General features: G+C 39.7%; 1 protein-coding gene across 1 annotated transcript; it reads right to left on the reverse strand.

Annotated features, from left to right (window-relative positions):
• Positions 1–267: 267 nt before the first annotated feature.
• Positions 268–23,618, reverse strand: CNOT7 (CCR4-NOT transcription complex subunit 7). The gene is made up of 7 exons (XM_064710461.1): positions 23,500–23,618; positions 22,693–22,899; positions 22,254–22,447; positions 19,221–19,382; positions 13,462–13,606; positions 5,467–5,577; positions 268–2,722 (listed from the first exon to the last, which is right to left on the reverse strand). The coding sequence occupies exons 2-7, from the start codon at positions 22,807–22,809 to the stop codon at positions 2,594–2,596; spliced, it is 858 nt and encodes a 285-aa protein (XP_064566531.1). The 5' UTR covers positions 22,810–22,899; positions 23,500–23,618; the 3' UTR covers positions 268–2,593.
• Between the last annotated feature and the right edge of the window lie 152 nt (positions 23,619–23,770).

Consider the following 23,770-nt stretch of genomic DNA (forward strand, 5'->3'; position numbering starts at 1 on the left):
CTACATATAAGAAATTACTTTTTTTATAATCTCTACAATTCACAATTTAAATCACTCCTTAATGGAAACTAAATCTAATTTTGCCAAGGAAATGAACGATGCACAGATGTCTCCCTGGCTGCAATCAACTCTCAACAGACACAGTGATCAGAGCAAGTATTCTCTCACAGAATAAACCATAATCTGTTTCATGCTGACCAGTGGCTTTTGAGAAATGCTTTTGTTACTGAAAAAAAAAGTCAGGAGTAGAATTCACTGAAGTCACATACTGGTCTAGTGGAAGGTGTCCCTCTCCATGGCAGGGGGGTTGGAACTAGATAATTTTTAAGGTTCCTTTCAACCCAAACCATTCCCTGATTCTGCGACAGGAAGCAAAGAAAAGCACAGCACAGCATATGGGATGCTCAGCAGTCACTTCAAAAGCAAATCCCCATCGGCACTAGAACTTTCACTGGAGGCACACATTCAGAAGGCTCTAAAAACTTCCTTTGATCCTCGATTGAAAACCAACTTCAAAACAAAAACCCATTAAAGTCCTTCGAAGAGTCATTCTGCTGAAGTTAACCAGATAGCTGTATCCATATGCTTTAGGCAAAGCTACTACTTTAAAGCAAATGCATCAAACTTCAGGGGCTCTTCATGCCACGTCTATGCAAACCCTGGAGGCCACAGTAAGAATTCATCCTGCTTTCACTATCACAATCTTAAAGTCAAAGACAACTGATGTTAAAACAAGTCACCATCATCTAATGCATAATGGTATAAAAGCACTAACGGGATTAGGATGCCTCAGAAGTAACCTGCAATCACCCCTCTTCCAACTCAGGACAGTAGGAATTAAATTACTGGAAACCCATGAACACAATTCTGCTCTGAATGTGAAATCAGTCAGGGAGCAGTGAGCTAGATTCCTCTATGTCAGCATGTAGAAAAGAACTATCATGCCTAACAAAACACAGCCGAACTGATCAAATAATCACATTGCAGGAAAAATTTTGCAACAAAACCACCAGTCTGTTGTTATGTAAGAAAACATTTCTTAGGCCTTTATTTACAAAAGCTTTAAAAACAAATACCCTCTGTTATGCAAATTACTTGTTTAAAAAGGACCGCCCAGTTACATCATCATAATTCAATGAGAAAAAGGAGTTTGATTTTTTGCTTTTCAGTACAAGATAAAACAGAGTAATTGGCGAACATGTGGAGATTTTTCTGCCATTGATTTCCGTGTCAGGCACACGTACGCGCGCACACGCAGACACACAATGTCACGCATTCCGTCATTCCAGGCTACTAGTTAGCTATTCAATACCAAAAATCCTTCCTGCACAACTGCTCTGTACACATGCTATGCAGAGTTAAGAACATACTTTAGGGTCCTTGGAAACAATATATCTAAAATATATTGTAAGGTATACTCAAAAATAAACTAGCATTACACTCCTCAGGTAACTTTATTAGCTGGAAGTTATTTATATTTTGTTGTCTTACAACAAATATCTTTAACATCTGTCTTTGTAACAACTACAAAAAGGCATGATTTAATTGTCCTTCTAATTCAATAATTCAATTAAATAGTATTTTTCAGATCTTTGGGGTTCGTCTTCAACTAAACTGACTTACAAAAATCATGAAATCAAGTACATAATAAATATGACTTCATAAAAAATATCTGAGGTGTACATTACTAGGATAAAAGCCACGAGGTTAATCAAGGGAAATGTGCCATTACAAGACTCCTACTTTTCCATTATCCTTCAACTCTCAGCTTAATGGCAAAAAGGCTAAAGTCATAGCTGTTCTTCTCCTGAAGGGTGTAAAGCTGTTTTTTCAAGCCTCTTTCCCCCATCACAGAGCAGTTTTAAAGCAGCAGGCCAACCAGCAGTTGACATGTGCAGTATGTGTTGGAAGATGACCAAACACTAGTAAAGTAAGAGCAATTACTATGATTTCAGTAGTTTGTTTTGCTTGAACAAACAGAGATTATGCAGCAAATAAGTCCCGTTGTGTGGGCTGAGATACCAAGAAAATACAGCTTGAAGCTGCTGAACTTGGCAGATGATTGTTTTCTAGCTGAGGGCAAAAGAAAAAACCAAAACAAACTTCAAATAAAACAGAGGATCTGAGTCAGAGTCGCTCTCTAAAGTGCAAATCTGATGGTCCACAATCTTGAATAGCTAAAACGCCTGCATACTGGAAAGAACAGACATGAGGGGGGAAGTTAGTTATAATCAGAGCCAATTAATTTAGAGAAGGGAGGGGAAAGACAAAAAACTGGAAGAACAATGTAGGCAAGTTTACCAGAATATTCATTATGATTCAACTTTCCCCTTCTCTCTGCCACACTGATCCTATACATGCTTCTTTACAAATGGGCTTGTTAAGAGGCCAAAATGTAACCCAGAAAATTTTACGTATCAATATTAAGATCAAAATCTGTGATAGGAACAGTCAAGTTTAGTACATAGAAAGGCAGAAAAGAAAGTGTGCTGAGAAAGGGGGGAAAAAAGCCTTAATTGTCCAAGGGGTTCAACCAGAGATAAAACCTATATACAAGCATGTGGAGGTCAAAAAGACGGCCTTTCATTTCATGTCATGACTGTTTGTTGGCTTCTTCTTCATAAGCGTTTCCTGTGCCATTCTGTACATAAGATGACCCCGAACCAAGACCATATAAGTGGCCACAATATTTGGCATCGTCAATGTGATCTTCAAAGAACATCTAAAAAGTGAAGAGACATGAATTACTGCAAAAGAAAAGGTTCTGTTTCAACACAACTGTAGAAAGGCTTTAAAATTACTTTCTTTTTAAATATCAAATCCCAAGGTGCAAAAGATGATATAGTTAGTATAATAAGACATTTAATCTCAACATATTATCACGATGTGCTATATGACACAATTATTTAAATCTGTCAAGAAATACAATCAATCTTCCTGTGCACCTCTCCCAATTAAATGGCCAAATGCAATGTTTTCACAATTTTGTATTATTAGTCATCACTCACATATCTGCAAGAGCAACAAAGACATTTCTCCATCTGATTTCTGTGGTGCTTCTTAGAACAAGCATATGCTTAGCATCCATCATCAGTGCCCATTCCCTTACCTCCCCTCAGTGTGGAGTTTTCATCATACTCTCTGTCTTGGAATAGAGATGTGCTGATTTGTATTATATAGCTTTGGGGGTGGGGAAGATGAGCACAAAACCAGAGTTTAAATAAATGCAGAAAGATGCATTTTCAGCTCCTCACAGAGGGAGACTTAATTTAATGAGGAAGAGCAAAATTTTGTACCAAGACTGCATTTACATATTACAAGTCTAAATTACAAATGGAACCTTTCAGTGGAAGACAAAATAAAGCCCATAATATTCTGATACTCTGCCTTTCAGGCAGGTTTTCAAGCAGAAAATCACAAATTATCTTGTCAAAATAAGACACACATACACGAACATTTTCCACCCTAAAACCTTCACAGCAATCCTGGACACTCCAGTGGTTCCCATTCTGAGTCATCATCAATACCAGAAATCTCAGACAGGCACCAATAGGCAGGGACAGAATGGATGCAATACACAATCTAAACATGCAGACCTGTACAGACCACACAGGTCAAAACTTCTCCCTTCAACCTTTGCTTTTAGCAGCACAGTCAGGATGGAAAATTCTGTACTGTAGAAATCAGAGACTTTAATTAGGCTTTGCAGCCCCAGCAGTTCTTAGTGAAATAAAACAGGTAGGAAGAACCCAAAATAACTCTACTCTTGCAGTACCATTATTTAAGTACTCCTTATGGAAAGAAAAGGATCAGTAACTTTTTTGGCTGGCACTCCAAGACCCAGCAAGCAAGTTGCATCTCTGTCACAGCAATTAGTAACAAAATTCTGTGCCTCAAAAAGCACTATAACGTGAAGTCTTTTTACTCAGAAATACATTTTTAAACACTGAACTTTGCTAAAAAGCTTTAAAAACCTACATTAAATTTATTCCTCTATGCTTAGTACTGTATTCTTATTCAGAAATGCTGTATTTGCAAAGAGTATTTAAGTACTGGGGAAAATATTCATTATCAGTCCATGTCTGTTGGCTTAATTAAGCAGGTGTGTTGCACTAAAAAACCCTCAGAGATTTCTACTTCTGGTAAAAGCTTTTAGTAAATAAATTCAACCAGCTAGTTTGCCATTAACACAAACTGCATCTCATTAAAGAAACTATCATGGGTTTGGACATTTACTCTAGAAAACTAACTTGAAAGGCTATATCTTAAGCATGATTATTATATGCTTCCCTTCATTTGGTTTGGATCTTCAAATTCAAGAGTGAAGTTTTACAATATTAGGCAGACAGCAGGTAGCTGCACTGGCCTTGGATCATACCGGAAATGTAATCCTTTTCATTGCATCTGCAGCCCATGACCTCCCTGACAACTGCAACAGTTCCAGCAGAAGCAGAAGAGAGTGCTAGGATGAGCAAACCGGCCCAAACCATCATTCTTTATTATTCAGCTGCTGTGTCACTAATATTTGTCACAATCTCTGGTCATTTTCTCCTTCATACAGAAGGCTGGATTCCAGAAGGTAGACTTCAGCATATAGTACTTAACATGATTAAATGATGAGGTTTGATATTGCCATCTGTTTTGACATGGTAAATGACACTGAATTGCTGGAAGAATGCCATGCTCTGATGCACTGGCATTTGTTCAGTGCAACTGCTTTCCAGAAGAGGCCTGTTCGACATTTCATTGTTCTGCTAATGCAAAACATCCTCATGTTTTCCTGTTGTATGCAGACAAGTAGCAAGGAAATGTGAAGCCTGTAAGACCTGACAGTCTTTGCTGTAACCTTGAATTAACTGACCTTTAGAACCTTAGTTAAACTGAGCTTCACTCAATGGCAAGGAAAAAGAAATGCATAGAAATTCTCCAAAGCAGACTGGAAGTCATTATTTAATATACCTCTAGCCTGAAAGTTTAGCTAGAAGTGGTTCATCAATACTCCTTCCCCACCTCTCAGCCTGCCACAAGCAGCAGTACACATCAGCTGGATGTTACACTGAGCAAAAGCTCTAAAAAAATAATTTGACTTGAGTACAGTCACCCAAAAAGGAGTCTGGCTTCAGCAGTTCATAGATCACTACAGCAGTCACCTAAAAAAAGGCACCCTGCAAAACAGGTGAGGAAAACATACCCCACAAAACAAAACTTCAGAAAAAATCCAGAAGTCAGGCCTAGGCTGGAACTGGGAAGAAATATTCTCTCACAGCAGCAAAGCAAAGAGTCAATAAGGCTGGTTCACACTTACTCAGGGAAAAATACAGGTGGTGTCATTTTTGTCAAGAAAGGCTTGACTGCTGAAGCCCTTCAGAGACCTCCTTAAAATACCAGACTTATCAGGATCAGCAATTCCATGTGACTATCACAACCCATTACTATAATGGAAATAAAAACAGTATGTCCACCTACTTCTCTCATTTTGAAAAAGGCCATTCCTGTGAGTAAAGAATCGGATCCTGCCTGATGCTGTGGTCCTATCCTTTCCAGCTCTAACTGCTCAGCCACTTCTTGTAACCCACCCTGGAAAACAAAACATTTTTGTTAAATGCTGAAAAGTTAAATCAGAACACAAAACAGCTATATTTGGGAAAATATGTTACATAGGCCATACAACCTCAGGCATATTTTAATATCTGCACAGTAGCTGAAACAGACATTATACTAGATAAATGCATACAAGAAGAATCAAAGTTTCCCTATCAAACAGTATTAATATTCTCTGTCAGTATTGACTAAATGAAGCAGTATTTGCAACCAACAAAACCAGTACTCCTTATGTTCCAGCTTCTCCAGTAACCAGATGCCGTTACTCAACAATTCCTTTAAGGTGACTGTTGATACAATGCTTTAAAAGGACAGACTACAAGGCTGTAGAGAACACACCAAAACTGCAAATCTATCTTCTCTAAAAGGTAAAACTTCTCCAGTTTAGAAGGAAATTTTCTTTTCAATAAGCTTATGTGAAAAATTATCCCCTTAACTGCAAAGTGACTAAATAAACATCATTTTAGTGTCCTCTCCAAAACAGTAATAGCTTCTATGTGTGAGAGCAAAGCTGTCAAAATTTGGTTTAGTTTTACATAGATAACACTGATCAGCTGAAGGACAGACATGTAATACTGTAACTGCAAGATTTTAATGCTGTGAGCACATGATTGTACAAAGACTTGTTTTAATTCAGTAAGCTATAAAGCTACTGGCATAACTTAGGCACATGCACATTCTTAAAGATCTAGAGAGATTAAAAAGAAAAAAAAAGACAGAACCTTCAGTGCTACCATAAGCATTGAAAGGCAAAAATGTTGCACAAAGACAATGCTTTAAAACAAAGAATGCCTAGAGTTCACCTTCCCATACGCTCTTAACCTGTTTCAAATACAGGAAGTGAAGCAATAAGAGGCAAAAGCATAACAGTCAAAATTAAAACTCATAGAGCTACAAAGGAATCCAAACTGAAAATCAGATCAAACATTATGAAAATTCCCGTGAATCTTATGGCAACATGTTTGGGTCCTGTTTTTTGTTTAAAAAGATGAAAGCTTCAATAATAACATTCCCAAATAACACCTACAAACTAACAAGAAAACCTAGTACTGCTATTGCTAATTTTTGTCTGTCTTAGCAGCAGAAAAATACCTAACAATACCTGATCACTGCCTCCATCACACTATTCTGACCAAGAAGTGAGTCCTTTCCCCATGTCCAGAAAATTACGTGAGGTGTCAAAGAATAACCTCCATGTTAACAACCTCCATAACCCAGCCTGGCTACTGCAAAAATTCACCCTGTCCTGGCTGGAACCAGGATATTATCCATTTCATATTCTATACTATCTATGTCATGTTGAAATCTTGTAAGATCCAACAATACACATATATACACACACACAAGTACAGCTTCCCTCTGAGATGTCTGTTAATTTAGTCCATTACTGTGGCTTTTATTTATCCTCAATGCCTTCCAGGGAAGGAGGGCTGGTATCCTGCCAGCTCACTGCAAGCTGCATCAGGAGCTCATGAGCTCCATACTCGTTGGCCACAGTAGTTATGGCATCCAGAGGCAGTGGCAATCAGCAACCAGTATTATACAATTCAACATTACAAACTGTTCTTACCCAAAAATCAAATCCCCTTGAAGTACACATTACCATTTCCCCACCCCTTTGTGGGGAATGTGTACCCAGGTCTTTGAGTAAAAACAATCTCACAGATGGGTTTGCCTTTGCTTGAGGCAGGACGAATCCAAACTGTCTTCCCTAACATGTTGCTCATATGCACAATGGGGATTTATCCCCTTCTGTGGTATGTGGAGGCTTTGATTGGGCAAGGTCAGCTCAGCTGGTGGAACCTCTAACGAAGGTCTTCACTGGTGTTAGCATTTAAGGAGATGGCCTCTGCTTAATGTAGAACCCACTGTTAGAAAGTTCTCCATCCATTCCTTTCAATGTTTTTAACAGTCCATTGTACCATCTAATTTTCCCAGAGGCTGGTGCATGACAGGGAGTATGATACACCCACTTCATACCGTGCTCTCTGGCCCAGGGGTCTATGAGGCTACTTTTGAAATCAGCACATCCACTTACTCCACATAACGGTGGCATGATGTGTGGAAGGGGCTTTCCTTCCAACACCCAGACCAGCACTGGTAGTTGGAGTGCCAAAAGGAGCTGTGCTTGGGTGCCAATTGCTTCTGAGGCAGCTCAAATCCCTCCATAAATACCAGAATCTCTTCTTCAACTGGGGCATAGCAGGCCTCAGATCCTTTGCACCCCCAACTCCAGAACCCAGAGGTCAGCCTCAAGTCTCTCCAGGAAGCCTATTCTCCCCAGCAGCCATGAAGAGCTCATAACTCCACATCTTGCCACCAGACTGGCCCAAGGGCTACTGGATGAACAATCTCCCATCTGATTTGTTCAAAAGCTTGTTGTTGTTCAGGACCACACTTTAAATCATTCTTTTCCTGGGTCACTTGATATATAGGACTTATAATTTGATTGTAATCTGAGATATGCATCCTCCAAAAACCCACAGCACCTAGGAAAGCCTGTGTTCCTTTCTTAATGGTTGGTGGGGATCTAGCTGCTATTTGTTAACCACATCAATTGGAATCTAACAACATCCATCTTGCCATTTCCTCCTAAAATCTGAATACCCTGGGTAGATCCCTTGACCTGAATTTGCTTTATGGCAAAACCAGCCTTCAGGACGATCTGGATTATTCTTTCCCCTTTCTCAAAAACCTCCCCTGCCATGTTCCCCCATACAACAACATCATCTATGTACAGCAAGTCTTCTGGAGCCTCCTCCTTTTCCACTGCAGTCTGGATCAGTCCATGGCAAATGATGGGGGCTTTGTTCCCACTACTGGGGCAGTAGGTCCCAGGTGTACTGGATGTTCCTCCAGGTGAAGGTAAACTGTGGCCTGCACTCTGCTGCCAAAGGAATGGGAAAAAAATGCATTAGCAAGATCAGTGGTGGTACCACTTTGCTGCCTTGGACTCCAGTTCATACTGCAGTTCTAGCATATCCGGTATAGTGACACACAGTGGTGGTGTGACTTCATTCAGGCCATGACAGTCCGCTGTCAATGGGCCATATAGGATTTTTAAAGGGTGAGCACGTCTTGCTGACCACTCCCTGGCTCTCTAGTTCACAAATCATCTCATGGATGGAGGTCATGGAGTACCTGGTCAGTGCAGTTTTGTTGACAGTGCATTGCTGTGGTAGAGATTGGTACCTGCTGTTCTTTGACCCTCAGCAGTCCCAAAGCAGAAGGGTCCTCTGAGAAAGCAGACAAGTTATTCAGCTGTCTAATTTCCTCTGTCTCCACTGTAGTTATCTCAAAAGCCCAATGATGCCCTTCTGGGTCCTGCAGGAATCTATGTCAAGGATACACAGAGTCTCTGTATGCCTCAATAGTGGAGACTGGTCCATACTGGTGGGGCATGGGACATCTCTCCAGTTTTCTTGAGTCTTTTGAATCTGTCTGGACAGTCTTTCGACACCAAGGAGCAGGCTGGTAAGGAGGAAAAGAGATGATCTTCCTATTACTGGAGTCTGTCACCTGATGGACTGCTTTTTCTCATCCTTTCATTCACATCAATGCCAAGGAGCTGGTGAATGACAATGGTGTGCTCCATACAAACTTCTGCCACGTGGATTGTGTACAATGGAACTTATCTGGATCTAGAGGAGACTTCCTGTTATTTGAATCCTTACATATTACCTCCAGCACAACTAATTCTCTCAGGTATCTTTCTCCATGCGTTGCATCTGCTTGGGCACACCACTGGATCATCCTTGAGAGAATACCCTTCTCTCACACTTGACAGGAGTCATCGGAGGGTGAGAGTTTCTGTCCTCTTCCTGAACCCCCATGAGGATGCCAGTTTCATATTGTGTGCCATGATATTTCAGCATTTCAGCCAGCTCATCCAGGGCTTTCATGACTGGTGGCTGGAATCTTTTCACTTAGCTCACACAGAGATAGGAATCAGGTGATTATCTCTGGTACTGCCTCTTCCTCCTTTTGTGAGAGCTCTACTTCCTCTTTATCCCTGACTATGCAAAGTGATTTGGTCCTGGGATTTCTTCTTCTGTGTAGGTATGACTGTAACTGGCATGAGTTATTCTTGCAGTTCGGCAAGAATAACTCCTTTGCAGTTTGAGTGGTCACACCACCTGTGGATCTGCTTTCTTCCTCTTCCCCTAAGGGTTCTGTCTAGCACTGGACTGTGTCCAGTAAAGAGTAGCTAGGGCCCAGCACACTTCAGTAAGTTGATTCTTTATGGAGCTGCCACAGCATTCTTGCAAATATTCTGTCACTTTATTAAGGTCCTGTAGTGATACTCCCAAAACCTTGGAGGAGAGAATTTTCCCCAACAATGGTCCATTTTATCCCACATTCCATGCTACTCATGACTATCCTCCCTCAGACAGATTAACCTTCCTAGAAATCTTTGTCCTGATTCTAGACACAGTGTTGACTGTACTGACTCAAAACATGGTCTAGACCATGTAGACTGAGACAAAGCTGACACAGGAGCAAGAACATGTTTTCCTTAACATCAAAAGGAAATTAAAAATTCTCAAAAGCTATTCTAACAGGCCTGAAGGAGAAAAGGGTACTGAAAAGCTGGGGAAAGCTATCCTCCTGTGTTCTCTCCACAGACTAGGGATGATTAGGAATGGACTCCCAGAGGTAGCGCCCAAAGTAAGGGTAGGAGAAGGAATGGACTCCCAGAGGTAGCGCCCAAAGTAAGGGTAGGAGAGTAGCACTGAATACACTGAATATCCCAAATGATCCTCATTGCCCTTCATGTTATCATTTTATAAACATGATTCCAGTTCATACAACCAACATACATCAACAAAGCAATCCTGATCTGAAAAAGAGCACCCTCATGGGCACATAGTACATCTACAGAAACATATACAGGCGTAGGTAACACACACACACAAACAGACCAAGCAACATTGAGACCACTGGCTCTGAATCTAATGGGACAAATGCTTAGATGGAATTTGTTTCCAATCCACTCTGATCAGATTGCATTCCTTCATGCCCCACACTGGGTGCCAAGTAAGGCTGTCATGGTTTAGGAACAGTATTCTGCAAGTTAGTGTTTCCACTAAAACCACTTCAAACTACACTCATTCACTCCTATCCCCGCCCTTTCCTGTGGCAGACTGGAGATGAGAACTGGAGGCACAAAAGTGAAGATCACAGGTTAAGATGTGAGCCATTTACTAGAAAACAGCAGTGAGATAAGAAATCAAACAGAAATAGCAACAATATTAATGACAGAGTGGGCAAGAAGAGAAACACTGCTCACCAACAGAAACACAAACAGAAACATAATGATTGGTCCCTCCACCACACTACTCTGACCTGGAAGCAAGCCCTTCCCCCGTGCCCAGAAAATGATGTGAGGTGTCACAGAATAACTTCCATGTCCTAGCCATGCCCCATCCTGGGGGCAAAAATCCACCCTGAACTGAAAGGAACCAGAACAAAAAATTATGAGACTACTCAGATTCTCTTTCAGAATTCTGCACTCCACATAGGTATGCTTCACTCTTAAAAAAGGACAAATTCTTTCCAAATTTTCAGAGTGTCAAACTTCCAAGAAAAAGGCCACAAAATAATTTACAGAATTACACCGCCATGGTCAACAGCAATTCTACATCAAATTCTCATTTCATGACACAGTCACAGATCTCATTGTTCTGTAAAAAACCCTGAATTAATAGCAAGTTTCCAACAAGGTCTACCAATTTAAATTACTTAGGATTGCCACTACTATCAAAAGGTTTGTAATTGTCTACATAAAAAGCCTTTTAGACTGTAAGCAAGACTTTAACTTCTAATACAAGTCAACTCTCAATCTGCATGCCAAGTCATAATAACAGACTGTAAATTCACAGAGTACTTAACTCCACAAAAAAAGCATCAAACAGATTTCCAGCTCTGAAGCCTATTTCTCTTTCCAACGCCAAGAATCTTTTTTGAGTGTGTGGGGGCAGAGAGTGGGGACCTACAGCAGATCAGTGACATACAAAAAATAACTTAGACAAGTCAATAAACGACAACTGCACAGCTGTTCAATTCACTGCAATTTAATAACGATCAAAGGTGACACACATTAGGAGACGGCACATGCATTTTCAGAGTTACAACACTAAATGTTTAGTGATTTGTTTCAGGTAGCTTCTCTCAGTACAGTTCAAGTCCACCATTATTTCATCACTGGTAAATTTGGAGGGGTAAGATAGTCTACTTCCCTTCCCCTGCTGTCACTACCAGTCTGCAGATTAGGTGAGTGGATCAAAATTTACTGCAGGAAAGCTGACCTACATATTCAGCTCTGAAAAAAAAAAAATCACCCTTGTTCTTATGGTTTGCCAAAATAAGACCTGTGAAGGTTTTTCTCGTCTTCTAAAAAAATCTTAGTGTCTCTAAACAATGCAGGTTACACACAACTATGCTTTAATTATGCCAGAAACCACAATACCCTCTTTCCCAAGCCCACTGGGAATGACACCTCTGAATGGTGACATAGAACATCAATTTGTCACCTTTTCCATGTCACTAAATTTGGAATATACATTCTGTTCTTGCAAAGTGTGTCACCAGATAGGCACCAGATGCTCTGCTACGCTTCACTGGGAGTGTGAAAGTGAGGACTTTTTAGGGTGAGTTGCCCCCACCCCTCATTTAAGATTCCTGAAATTTAGGAGCATTTAATTTTTACTCCTGGCCTCTTTGGAGAAAAAGTGTTTCTAAGATGTTCCCTAATACACAGCCATTTGCCCAGATGATTATACCAGTAACAATTGTATAAGAACACAGGTAAGTATACTTTTCTTACTAACTGGAAGGGTGATCTACATTTTCAACATTAATTTGATTAGCAAAGGATTCACACAATTTACTTTCCACAAAACTAGGCTACTATTCCAAGTGCCACACTGTTAGTGCATCTCAGAAAGAAACACAAGGCTATAAACAGCACACAGATCAGTAATTCAGCACAATGAACTGGCAAGCCATTCCTTAGTTAGGATTTGATGTGATGTGTTCTCTTCTTACTGCAGGTTTTCATTAAGAAATCCTAGAGAATTAAATTACTTTCCATAAAAGCAACAAATCATCAATTGCCTCAGATGAGTGATGCAGCTCACTCCAGCAGCAGTCCAGACTCTTAACAGCTCTTTGGCAAGTAAAGCTGTTAACAGTGCCTTTAGTATCTTTCTTTCACTTGCTGTCTTCCCCTTCACACACTTAGCTCCAGTTCCCACTCATTCTCCAGTCCAACAAGGAATCCAAATTTTATGCCTGATAGAGTAAGCCAATTAGCCCCGCTGGCCTGACATGAGAGACTGGTTTCTAGTTCTTTTTTTGTTCCTAGAAGTCACATGTTGTCCCTGAACATATGTTGTTGTTTATCTTTGCTTATTGGGCCATCTGAAACATTCTTCACTTCATTTCTCTTCCCAAGTCACTTCCACATCATCTTCTTGAAACTACCTCAGCCTAGATGACTGCAGTTCTTTAGTGGACTGCACAACGAGGAAACAAGAGCATATGAGACCCATCGATTCTTATGGCTAAGGAAATGAAGAATTAATTCCAAACATGGGTTTATCATCTATCAACAAAGTATTGTAAATTCAGTTTCAACACGGTATTTTTAACTGATAAGCAGTTACAAAAATTGATTTTGTGCTCTTGCCGGCTTCTCACAACACCTTTAATATTAAATATATAAAGCTTGAGACAACAATGCTTAATATGCATCATAAAAGTAAAAGCAGAGAATAAAAATAGAGGAAGTATTTTTAAGCATGACATACTCTGTCTCCAAATGCAAAATTTGTTCCAAACCATTAGCAGATTACTTACCTTCAGATTTTTGCAACTCTTCATAAGGTATTTTACATCATAGATGACAGGGAAAAACAATCGCAGTATCTCAAAGAAGTCCAGCTCTTCCTCAGGTAAATTGGAGTTTGTCAGGATCTTGATTAGATAGCCAAAGTCATATCCACTGCAAATTAATACCAAAAACAATATAAGTAAGTGACTTAGAAGCATCCTTCTCACTTTAAGATTTCACTGCACTTTGACAGGAAAAACAACAACCTTCAGGACTTCACTGCACATTGACAGGATACTCTGCTTAACTCCAATGCAATAAAGACTAACTTCTATGAAAAAAACGAAACTTCAATATAAACAGCCCCATTGCAGATTCCAGAGAAAACATTTTAACTTAGTCTGAAAGAGGCCAAGTGAAGATGCAAAAAGATCTGCCTACAGTAGTTTCTCTAAATCCCAAAATAAGGTAGGGCTGCTGGGTCTTCCTCTGATAACAAGGACTTCCACCATAAAAACTCCTAAGCTGATTTCTTTCACATAGACTGGAGTTTCTCACTCCAAATTGAGACAGGCAGACACTTCTACAGTTCTTGAAATCCAAAAGATTAATGAGTTTCCAGAGCCAGTGCATGTTTATGCCTGGAGGCAAGTCTAACCCTCAGCAACAAAGAAGAGGAATTGTCTTTCAACTTTTCCAATTAAATCAGCACACAGACAACTACAAAGTTTAATAGCTTGTAGACTATTACTCTTTCTGGAGGCAATGACAGAGTAAGCTGGAAAAATTTTTGTGTGTACATGTAAGTCTGCAGGAGGCAGAAAGGTAACTAAGCAGTGCTTGTTTGTTAGAAGAAACGGCGGTATTGTAGTGTGCACATGGTAGAGAGAAGAGTTTGGGAAGGCTTCCTCCCCCACAGTGTGACTGAATAAAGAGGACATAGCAATGAGGTGTGGCAGTAACGTGGAAACCACGTACTTTTACAAATAGTTATGAGAAGAAACAAGAGGGTTAAGTAAAGACAAATATTGGGTATTAAAGCAACCCTGACTCCATAACAAAAAGCAGTGATGACAAGTTAGGCTTTTTCTTAGGAGGGCAGCAATTACAAACCAGATTATTCAGGACCTGACCATGAAGCTCACCTGTTCTGATCCCTTGTACTTGCAGGACTGCTAATGCACAAAACTAAATGGAGGAGTGATTTCTTTCTCTTCCATGTTATTAAGTTTGCATTGAACCAGATCAGTTCCTAGATTTTACTGACATACAATTTAAAATATGCCTGTACTAACAAAGAAGATGAAAACACACCACAGGGCTGCCTCTACTGAAGACTTTATCAGTTTTGCAATTTAAGGAATCTTAGCATAGGGTGAGGGACGATTCAAGTGAGCAGGTGGCCACCACAGACTCCAAATTTCCAGTTTAAGACTTTGTGTTCATTCTTGACTATACAAGGGTCATATTCAAAACCAAGAATTTTTCAATTTGGTAAATACTGGCCAGGATCTTTAACTGTGAGATAAGCAATAGAAAAGACAAATCAGTTAAGAGCACTGATCCTGCAGATATTTAGGATCCACAAAAAGCAGTGACATCTGCAGGCTCAAAACTTCAGCTTGCACACTCAACGTAAATAAGTTTACTTTTTGAACCATTTTTATACAAGATTAGCTGACATCTTTATACTATGAGTTTCAAGACAGAGGGTAGAAAAACCTTCAACATACTGGGGGTATATGGATTGTTTGCTACAAGTCCATTAATACAAGATATAAAATACCTATAGATTATTGCAGCTCTCCCATGGGAGTTTCCAGTGCTCTAAGGGGAAATTTTATGTTGAACAAATCCTGCACTGCCTCTGGTACTTTGAAGCTGTGCTGGCCACCCTCCATCTCAACAGCAACAGCCACTGGCCAGGGAGCAAAGAAGCCAAAGATAAAGAAGGATTTCAGTTGACTCTTACAAAGTAAAAACTGTAGTAAACTTGACAAAACAGTAGCTTGGAAGTCTAATTTTATTAGATCATTTGAAGAGGGAGGGAAGTGGTGGGAAAGTCCATATCAGCATAAAGCCCTCTAAAGAATAAAAGAAAAAGTCACACTAACAAAAAAGGCTGTTCAAAAAGATGCAAAAAAACACTGTTCAGGATTATGGAGACTTATTCCTTCAGATTCTACATTTTATTAACTCAATGAATTCCTTGATCACCCTCAAGGTTCAAATATAACAAGCCATATTAAAGTGAAAGAAACCATATTTGTGCTACTCCTCTTCAAAAAATGTTTGACTTGTCTTCAAAAAAAAAGTGTATTAATTAAATAATAGAAAATAGATGCCCTCAAACACTTCTAATTTCTTTAAAGTAGGAAGTACTTAAAGAAAAGTCAACATTCCTTTACTATTCATATTGAGACGAGCAGGCTATTAAAAACAGCAATTTTGATTGAGAATTACACATTTTTTTTCGCTTAAGAGATTGTAGCAGATCCAAGCTTACAGACAAAAACTGTCACTCCAATTTAAGACTAAGATAGATCCATTAAAACAAATTTGGAGTGGCCACTGCTGAATGCTAAGAGAAGGCTAAGTAAGTCCATGGTGAGCAATTATGTAATTACGTGCTCATTAAAGAAGTTTTCTTCTAATCCTGTAAGAGTGATTAGTGGTTGTTTTACACCCTGAAGCACACAGACTTCCTTGCCTGAAAAGCCTTGCACCATTTCTAATACAATCACCTGAAATTGCTTAGCACAGCAAGCCACAATCTGTGGAGCTATACAACACAAGCACTCACTCTTACAGACATTTGTTTTGTTTTTTTCACTGAACATGGACAGCTCTAGGCAAAAAGACAAGAGCAGACATCAAACATGCCTCTATTTCTTTTCCTTACTATCAAGATAGAATCCAGATAGCCAATGAATTCTACTCAATCACCAAACCTCTGAAATAAATCAAAATGTGCAAGAACTGAGAAAGCTTTAGTTCATTTTATGATGCTAACAGAAATGAGCCAACAGATTAAATTTTACTAAAATCAGTTAGACACAAATGATTATTGAAACACATTAGCTTGGAACTTGGCAATATCCCAAGAACATCTAGTTTTTGTTTTCCAAAAAGCATGTTTCCACTGACCCTCCAAAGGCTGACAAATGAGGTTGCACAGAAGTGGACACTCAAAGCTTGAGCAGATAGTTGAACATCCACAAAATCAGCATTTGAGCTGTTCCTTCCTAACTTGCTAGACTGTCAAGCACTAGCAGCTCTCTTGACTGTGATAAAAAAATCACAAATTCAGGGCTTCCTCTGTCTTTCTCATTAACTCAAATACATTTTAACATGCACACACACAAGATTTGATGGAAGTCGTCTATGGAGTTGCAATACACAAGAACTGGTGACAGTGCAAATATTTCTTCACTCATATCTGACAGAACTGCATATCCAGAGATTTGCCAACATGTCAGGATGCCAAGGCAGCTACATCAAATGTGGAGATAAAAAGCACACAAAGAGAACTATTTGAGAAGCGAAGAGCTTGCAAATGAATTGCATAAAAGTTCAAGGAAATCAAAGACTAGAAAATGAAAACCAAATCATATCTTCATACTCTGAGGAAGGAGTAATTCAATTCTCCCACTTACTATGGGACTCAAATTTTAAGAGCTAGTAGTACTTTAAGCATTTTAAGGTAACAGAGGCAATAGGAGAGTCAGCAACTACCAAGCACAGCTTCATCAGCTGTTAAAGAACTACTGCATGGAGAGCCTCAATGGAACAAATTTTCAACTGAGCATCCTGCTGTGTAAGTTTCCACTGATAGAACATAATCACAATCAAAGATGTATTTAGAAACAACTGTTCACTATTTTTTGTGGCACATTTTATATGACCCATGCTCATTTACAGCTTTACATAATTTTGGTTTCCTCAGAACTTAACTTACTCCAAGGTTTTGTGCTCAAAATAATAACAGCAAGGTCTAAAAATGCACAAAAGGTTTAAACACTCTAATAATCAGTGTCTGACAAACATATGCTGAACAACTGTCTAAAGAGGATTTCTAAAGACACTTTCAGTGAAATCCACAACAGAAACTCATTTTAGCACAGATGAAACTGGACTTCTATTAATAAAGCCATTTCAAAAACCCTTCATAAGCTGCACCAGTAAGAAATGGCATTATTGCACATGGCTTGCACTACACTTTGACCAGCCCATTAGTCAGGAATTACACACACTAAATATAATTATGCTCTAGAAAGAATCCCTAGAGTAGAAATTGCTCAGGTATACCTTATACCAGGCCCTTAGTCACCAGGCAATATTGGAAAAACACCAGTCTGAGGCTGAAGCTGCTTCTATGTGGCATCCTCTGCTGAGGCACAGTTACACGCATAACCTGCCTCCCCTTCTCTTGAACCATCACAGTCATATTACTGTAGTCAAGTGTAAATCATGAATATACACATAACAGCCCACAATACTGTGCTTAGGAAGTTGAAAAAAACTCTAATTTGGCTTTTGCAGTTATTTTGACCCAATTTAAAGCATTCTTGTTACAGTATTCTTCCGCAAGCTGCTACTCTAGAAAGAAGATAACAAGAGTAAGATTATTTTAGAGTCCTATTGTGAGTTGAAACAGCTGTTAAGTGAAAGATGGAAGTGACAACTGTGCTCAGAGGATCCTTCTTTATTTAACTGTCTTTTCTTTTAAACCTCTCTGCTTTGGAAACTCAGCCTAGCACTTCTATGTACGAAACAAATCAAAACCACGACTTCTGCAAAAATGTTACATGCACCCTTCTACTACTGTTACACATTTCTTGCCAAAATAATTCTTATTTTCAAGTTTGTTTATTGCACAAATACTTCTCTAATTCCATGTGACTTTGTCTTTTCCAACTATTAATACTTATGGACAAAGAATTTTTTATTCTAATTTCATCATTTACATATCATCCATCAACACGAGATACAAATTTTAGCTGAGACTGGTTTGCTTACAGTCTTGTTCATTTGCTTTACCTTGCTGACTTCCTTAGAAGCCAGCATTTAAGACACCAACTCAAGGGCATTACATAGCAATAAGCCTTTAAAGTCACTGTTGCTTGCAAAAATTCTGGCATGCAGTTAGCTAAACTACTGTGTACGTTTTTAAAGTGTTAAATCCTATTAACACTCAAAAATCTTTTGTATTATGACAGACTCATAGAGATTTCGCATTTGCATCTCTATTTCTACTTGAGAGATGATGGAATAAGTAGTAAAATAAATACATAAAACTGATGAAGGATCTCCTTCCAAGCTGAGTAATTTCATCTGCTCAGATTAGCAAGAGATTTACAACAAATTTAAGAGTGCTGTATAGACCTCTTTACTGATAATCCTCTTCTATAAACAGACAATATTTCCCCAAGGATTGCTCAGAAGTAGTTTGCTTTTAGTAATGTTTCTGTTATTACTTGCACGTGTACAGCTCCACCTGCTGGTTTAGCAGTTTCGTGTTTTTCAGCTTCACAGTTTTCTGGTTACTGCATAAACACCCAAGCTAAAAACACCAGTACAACCCCTGTATTCTTCAACACCAATACCCCTCTATTCCTCTAATACAAAATGGTGTTAGAGGTATTACAGCAGAAATATTTCCTCAGTCTTACCGACCAAGATATGGGCTACATACATTTAAACTCAAGGGATGTGAAATCCAAGTTCTAGAACTCAAACACCCATGAGATGTTGGAATCTCAAACACTTAACATGCAGAATTTACCTATGAAAGGAAAGCCACTTGACTCCTTCACACAATACAACTCCTGATGTCATGAGCAGTTCTGCAAAGTACTGTGTCTCAATTCCTTCTTCTTCGTGCTTTTTAAACTGGATACCAGATGTTGTCAACAGTTCGATAGAGTCCTGAGCATACATATCTTCTCTAAAAACAGAGAGGAAAAGTCAATTTCCAAAATCTACAAGTCTCAATGAAGTAACATTTCTTTTTTGCTATTCATTCCACAGACTAGGAACAATTTAATTTTCTTCTAGGTTAATTACAAAACCAACCATTTTTCAAAGATTTTTTTTAAACCTTCATTATCATTTTACCATTCCCAGCACCTCCATTCTTACCATATTCATAAAAAAATTAGTTTCTGCTCCTTTTCCAGTTACCTATAACCACCCTTTTGCAAGTCTATAGATGAAAGTGCATCTGTAGAACTTATCTGGTAAAATATCTGTATAAATCACTTGAATTGTGACAAATTAAATGTAACAGTTGAAGCAGTAACACATTACATTGCAGAAATATGAGAAATACAATCCAGATCCCAGTACTGAATTAGTTCTGTAGAAAATATTTCTCAGTAGTTTTTTGTGATTTAAGCTTATGTAAATGTTTAGACATGTGTTCATAAAAACTTTTTTCAGTAAAACTGGAAATGGAGTACTTGCTCCATTTAGCAAAACCTTAGAATTCAGAGATCCTAACTTTTTCTGTCTAAATTCTTTCTTTCTAAACAATTTGTTTTAACTTTAAAAGCCTATTTTGGACCTAAAATTTAAGAGGATGAAATAACAATTCCTCTACCTTTTTTGACCCCTCCTACCTTTGTGTTTATTCCCTTTAACACCACCTTTTTTTTTTTTTGGCAATGTTTTAAGAATCTCATGCTGAAATTCATGGTTTGGAGCCTATTTTCTCCCTTAAGTTTTATCTGAATCATCATTACAAAAACATGGAATGGTTAAATGAAGAAAAAAAAAAAGTAAGCATGTAAGTACTTAGAGAATGAAGTTCATTTTACTGTCCATAACATACTACTCCACAAAGTCTCTTCAGTGTACAGTTTCAAATGTTAATAAAAAACAACCAAAACAAAACCACAAGCAAACCTAGACAAGACAACCAATATATCAAACTTGACTATTAGATTCAGTCATAGATCTGTATTCCTTATTCCTAAGAGCAAGTCATCATTCTTTAGAACACAGACATATATCCTCAAGATGTGTTACATCTTTTTTCCTCACTCCCACACAGCTGCTCTTTGGTTCTCCAGCTTTGAGGCAGCAGCTTCTCAACACCTGTCTGTATCTATAACACATTAAAGAACCCATCCAAAACAAAGGCACCACTTAACAAAAAGGGGGTTTCATTCTAGTTGCTGCTCTGTACTAATCAGGTGCAGAGCATGATTAGAGAGATATTTATGCTTTTTGGAGCACACTAAAACAAGACCTGGCTGGAACCACACACACAAAAAATTACCTTCTAGGAACAACAAACAGCTGTTTTGCTTTAGGAGGAGAACATCTGGCACAGTGCCATTTCCCAAAAGGATGTTTATAAACAGACAAAAAAAGGTTGTCCATCCATGTATAAAAATATATATATATGAATTTCTCATGCAGTACTTACCAAGTTTCTATTTTTCAATAATGCCCACCATCAACTAGCAACAAGGTAATTTGGTGATTACCTGTATCTTGCCTTACTGATCTGTCTTATCTCTGCAGCATCTGGCACAAATAGATGGAAAGCTACTTTTGGCTTCAGTTGTTTGAGGTTAAGTAGACCTTTGAAGCTCAGAAAATAAATGAAGTGCAGCATAGGCCCTTCTTCATAGATCACAGTCTGGAAGTTATTAATTCCTTTTTCTCCCCTAATTAGTAGGATTAGTATATTTCTCTATTTAAGAAAATGGGTAACTTTTATCCAGCATTTATATGGCCAGGTAAGTTCAGAGACATCAAAACATTAAATCTGTGCTTACTTTTCCTTCAAGAGACAATTCACACAAGACTAAACAGAGCATGTCATTGGTCAGATCAAACTGATGTGTGACAATCCACACCACTGCCTGTTTAAAAGAGCACAGAGATCAAGAGAGGCAGCAGAGGTTTTCCTCCTAAGAACTCCAACTACTTTGAAAACAAGGCTTTTCATCTGCAGAAAAAATAAAGGTCTGTTCTCTAAAACCTTCTTCATAGGCTGTGAGTTTAACTCATGTATATAAAGTTGTCCAGTTCTCAACTTGTAACACAACTGCCAAAAACCCCAAGGCTTAAATTAAACGTGTGAGTAGTGTTTGTACTGATATTCAATTCAGTAGATAATCAACATATGAGAATCTATCAGACCAATTTTGCTTACTTCCAAAAAACAAAACCAAGATACTAGTAACTTTGTTGACCAGCTAAAGATATAATTAGAGCACCAGATAAGCTTTTGATCCCCCTGAAAAAGTGAGGTTTATGCTTAAAAAGTTTTTTATCACTGATAAAAATCACATTTTGAAATAAAGTCCATGGTATTATTCCAATACAATAGAAGTCAGCTTGCTTTTTAACCAAAAAAATAGACAAAATAATTCAGAATGATAGTATCTGACATGCTTTTTTAGTCACTTTAATTATTTTTTTTTCAAGTGTTGGTATTTTCCATTTAAAGTATGTAAAGAAACAGTATGTGATTTCTAGAACAAGTAGTAAGAGTTAAACTAAGTTAAGGCAGAAGTACTCTGAAATGCTAAACATGAAAATACAGAGCTAACTCTTGGACTAAGTATAAAATGCCTTCCATTTTTTTTTAAACTGCTTAGCATTTTTGACCAAATTACCAACAGTAAGACAGACTGCACAGAAATGAGGGAAGAAATCATGTTTGGCTGACAGAAGTTTTCCTTACATGAGTATTTATGGTATTCCAGTACTACAATCAGATGGATAATGAAGTTGCTACAGTATTTATACATTTTCAGTAAGTCAGAAACATACTTTTAGCAGCACAGAATTGAATACTTACGTTAAGTTAAATTTAAAATTAAATTGCCAAGTTGAAGTTCCTGGAGGGTATTCTCCTTGCTCATTCATAAACGTCAGTCCTAGTTGAATTATTTTTAGCAAGTCGACATTGCAGCGTAAGAGTTGGTACTGATAGTCTGCGTTGCTTCTGAATTCTCCAATAGGCCTTGCAACTACTCCTGGAAATTCTGTGTCCTGCAAGAGCAGAATTTAAACTTGAACACACAACAACCATATAGATCTAACCATATCACAGCTGAAGAGTACTGTGTGTAAAATTAACTTTTAAAAAGATAAAAGATTAGGATCCAGATGTTCATGCAGCACTAATTAAGACTTCCTCAGGCTTTCAATTTAAAAGGATGAGCAAATTTACTGACCTCAGCTGAAGTCATGATTTCTGCAGCAATTCGCTAGACAGACATCAAGCACCCACTTACCATAGCTACATAGTTATACTTCCGTATAACTTGACGAATTTTCTTCATCTCTTCATCCAAGTTACAAGCCCAAACTTCACAGATTCTTTGGCTATGATCTACGGTAGCTGCTGGCATAGTGGGGGGCTTTAGAGACCATACATCAAATGTTACACTTGACCGAAGATTGGTTTCATAAAGAGGACTTCAACTGTTTATTTTTTTAGCCTAAGAGACAAACAAAGCAAAGCATCAAAGTGTAAGTAAGTTTTTACTCTCAGTTTATCTGAAGAAAAAAAAAAAGGCTTAAGCACCACATCCACACTTTATCCTCGCAGTTTCACAAAAGCAGGACAACATAGCCACCATAACCACAGGTCCGCGAGCTCAGATTACCATCAGAAACCAAACCCTGCAATTTCGTTAGCGACTGTTTCCCGCACAAGGGCGGCAAGGCGCACTAGTGACACGGATACCGGAGACACCGGCTCCCCGGGCGCTCCTGCCCCGCGGCTCGGCAGGCGCGTTCCTGCGGACCCCCGGGCTGCGTGCAGCAGGAAACGGAGCGGCAGAGCAGAGTCACGGCAGCCCCGGGGTGCCGCGGGGGCCTCCCGAGGCGGGAGCGGCTCCCAAGGGCCGCGCTAACCCAGCGAGAGGCGCGCGGAGACCGACACACGGCCGGCTGGGTTCCCGCGCGCGTGAAAGGCCCCGGGAGCGCCCGGAGGAGCCGCGGAGCGCGGGGGTCCCGCAGGGCCCCGCTCCGGTGCCGAGGGCCCCGCTCCGGTGCCGGTGTCCCCGCCCGGTGCCCGCGGCGCCGCCCCCGCTCACCCCTCGCGCTCCGGCCGGGCCGCGCCGGGTCTGGGAGGCCCCGCGCGGCCCCCGCGAGCCGCAGGAAGCGCTGCTGCCCCCGGCGCCGCCGCCGCGCGCACAAAGCCATTACGTCATCGCCGCGCGCCGCGGCCTTTCCCCGCTCCCCTCTGGCCAATCGCCGGCCGCGCAGCCCCTCCCCTCCGGCCCCGCCCCTCCGCCGCTCGGGTCGCGGCGCGCGGAGTTGACGCGCCCCGGCGGCGGCGGCTCCGGGGCGGGGCAGGGGCGGCGG

This window comes from Zonotrichia leucophrys, chromosome 4 (assembly GCF_028769735.1).
Source record: "Zonotrichia leucophrys gambelii isolate GWCS_2022_RI chromosome 4, RI_Zleu_2.0, whole genome shotgun sequence".
Taxonomy (NCBI): domain Eukaryota; kingdom Metazoa; phylum Chordata; class Aves; order Passeriformes; family Passerellidae; genus Zonotrichia; species Zonotrichia leucophrys.

Coding starts and splice junctions, on each gene's coding strand:
- CNOT7 (XM_064710461.1), bottom strand. CDS start 22,809: ATGCCAGCAGCTACCGTAGATCATAGCCAAAGAATCTGTGAAGTTTGG. Junction 22,448..22,692: donor AGTATAACTATGTAGCTATG/GTAAGTGGGTGC, acceptor CTGCTCTTGCAG/GACACAGAATTTCCAGGAGT. Junction 2,723..5,466: donor CCTTTTTCAAAATGAGAGAA/GTAGGTGGACAT, acceptor TTCACTTTTTAG/ATGTTCTTTGAAGATCACAT.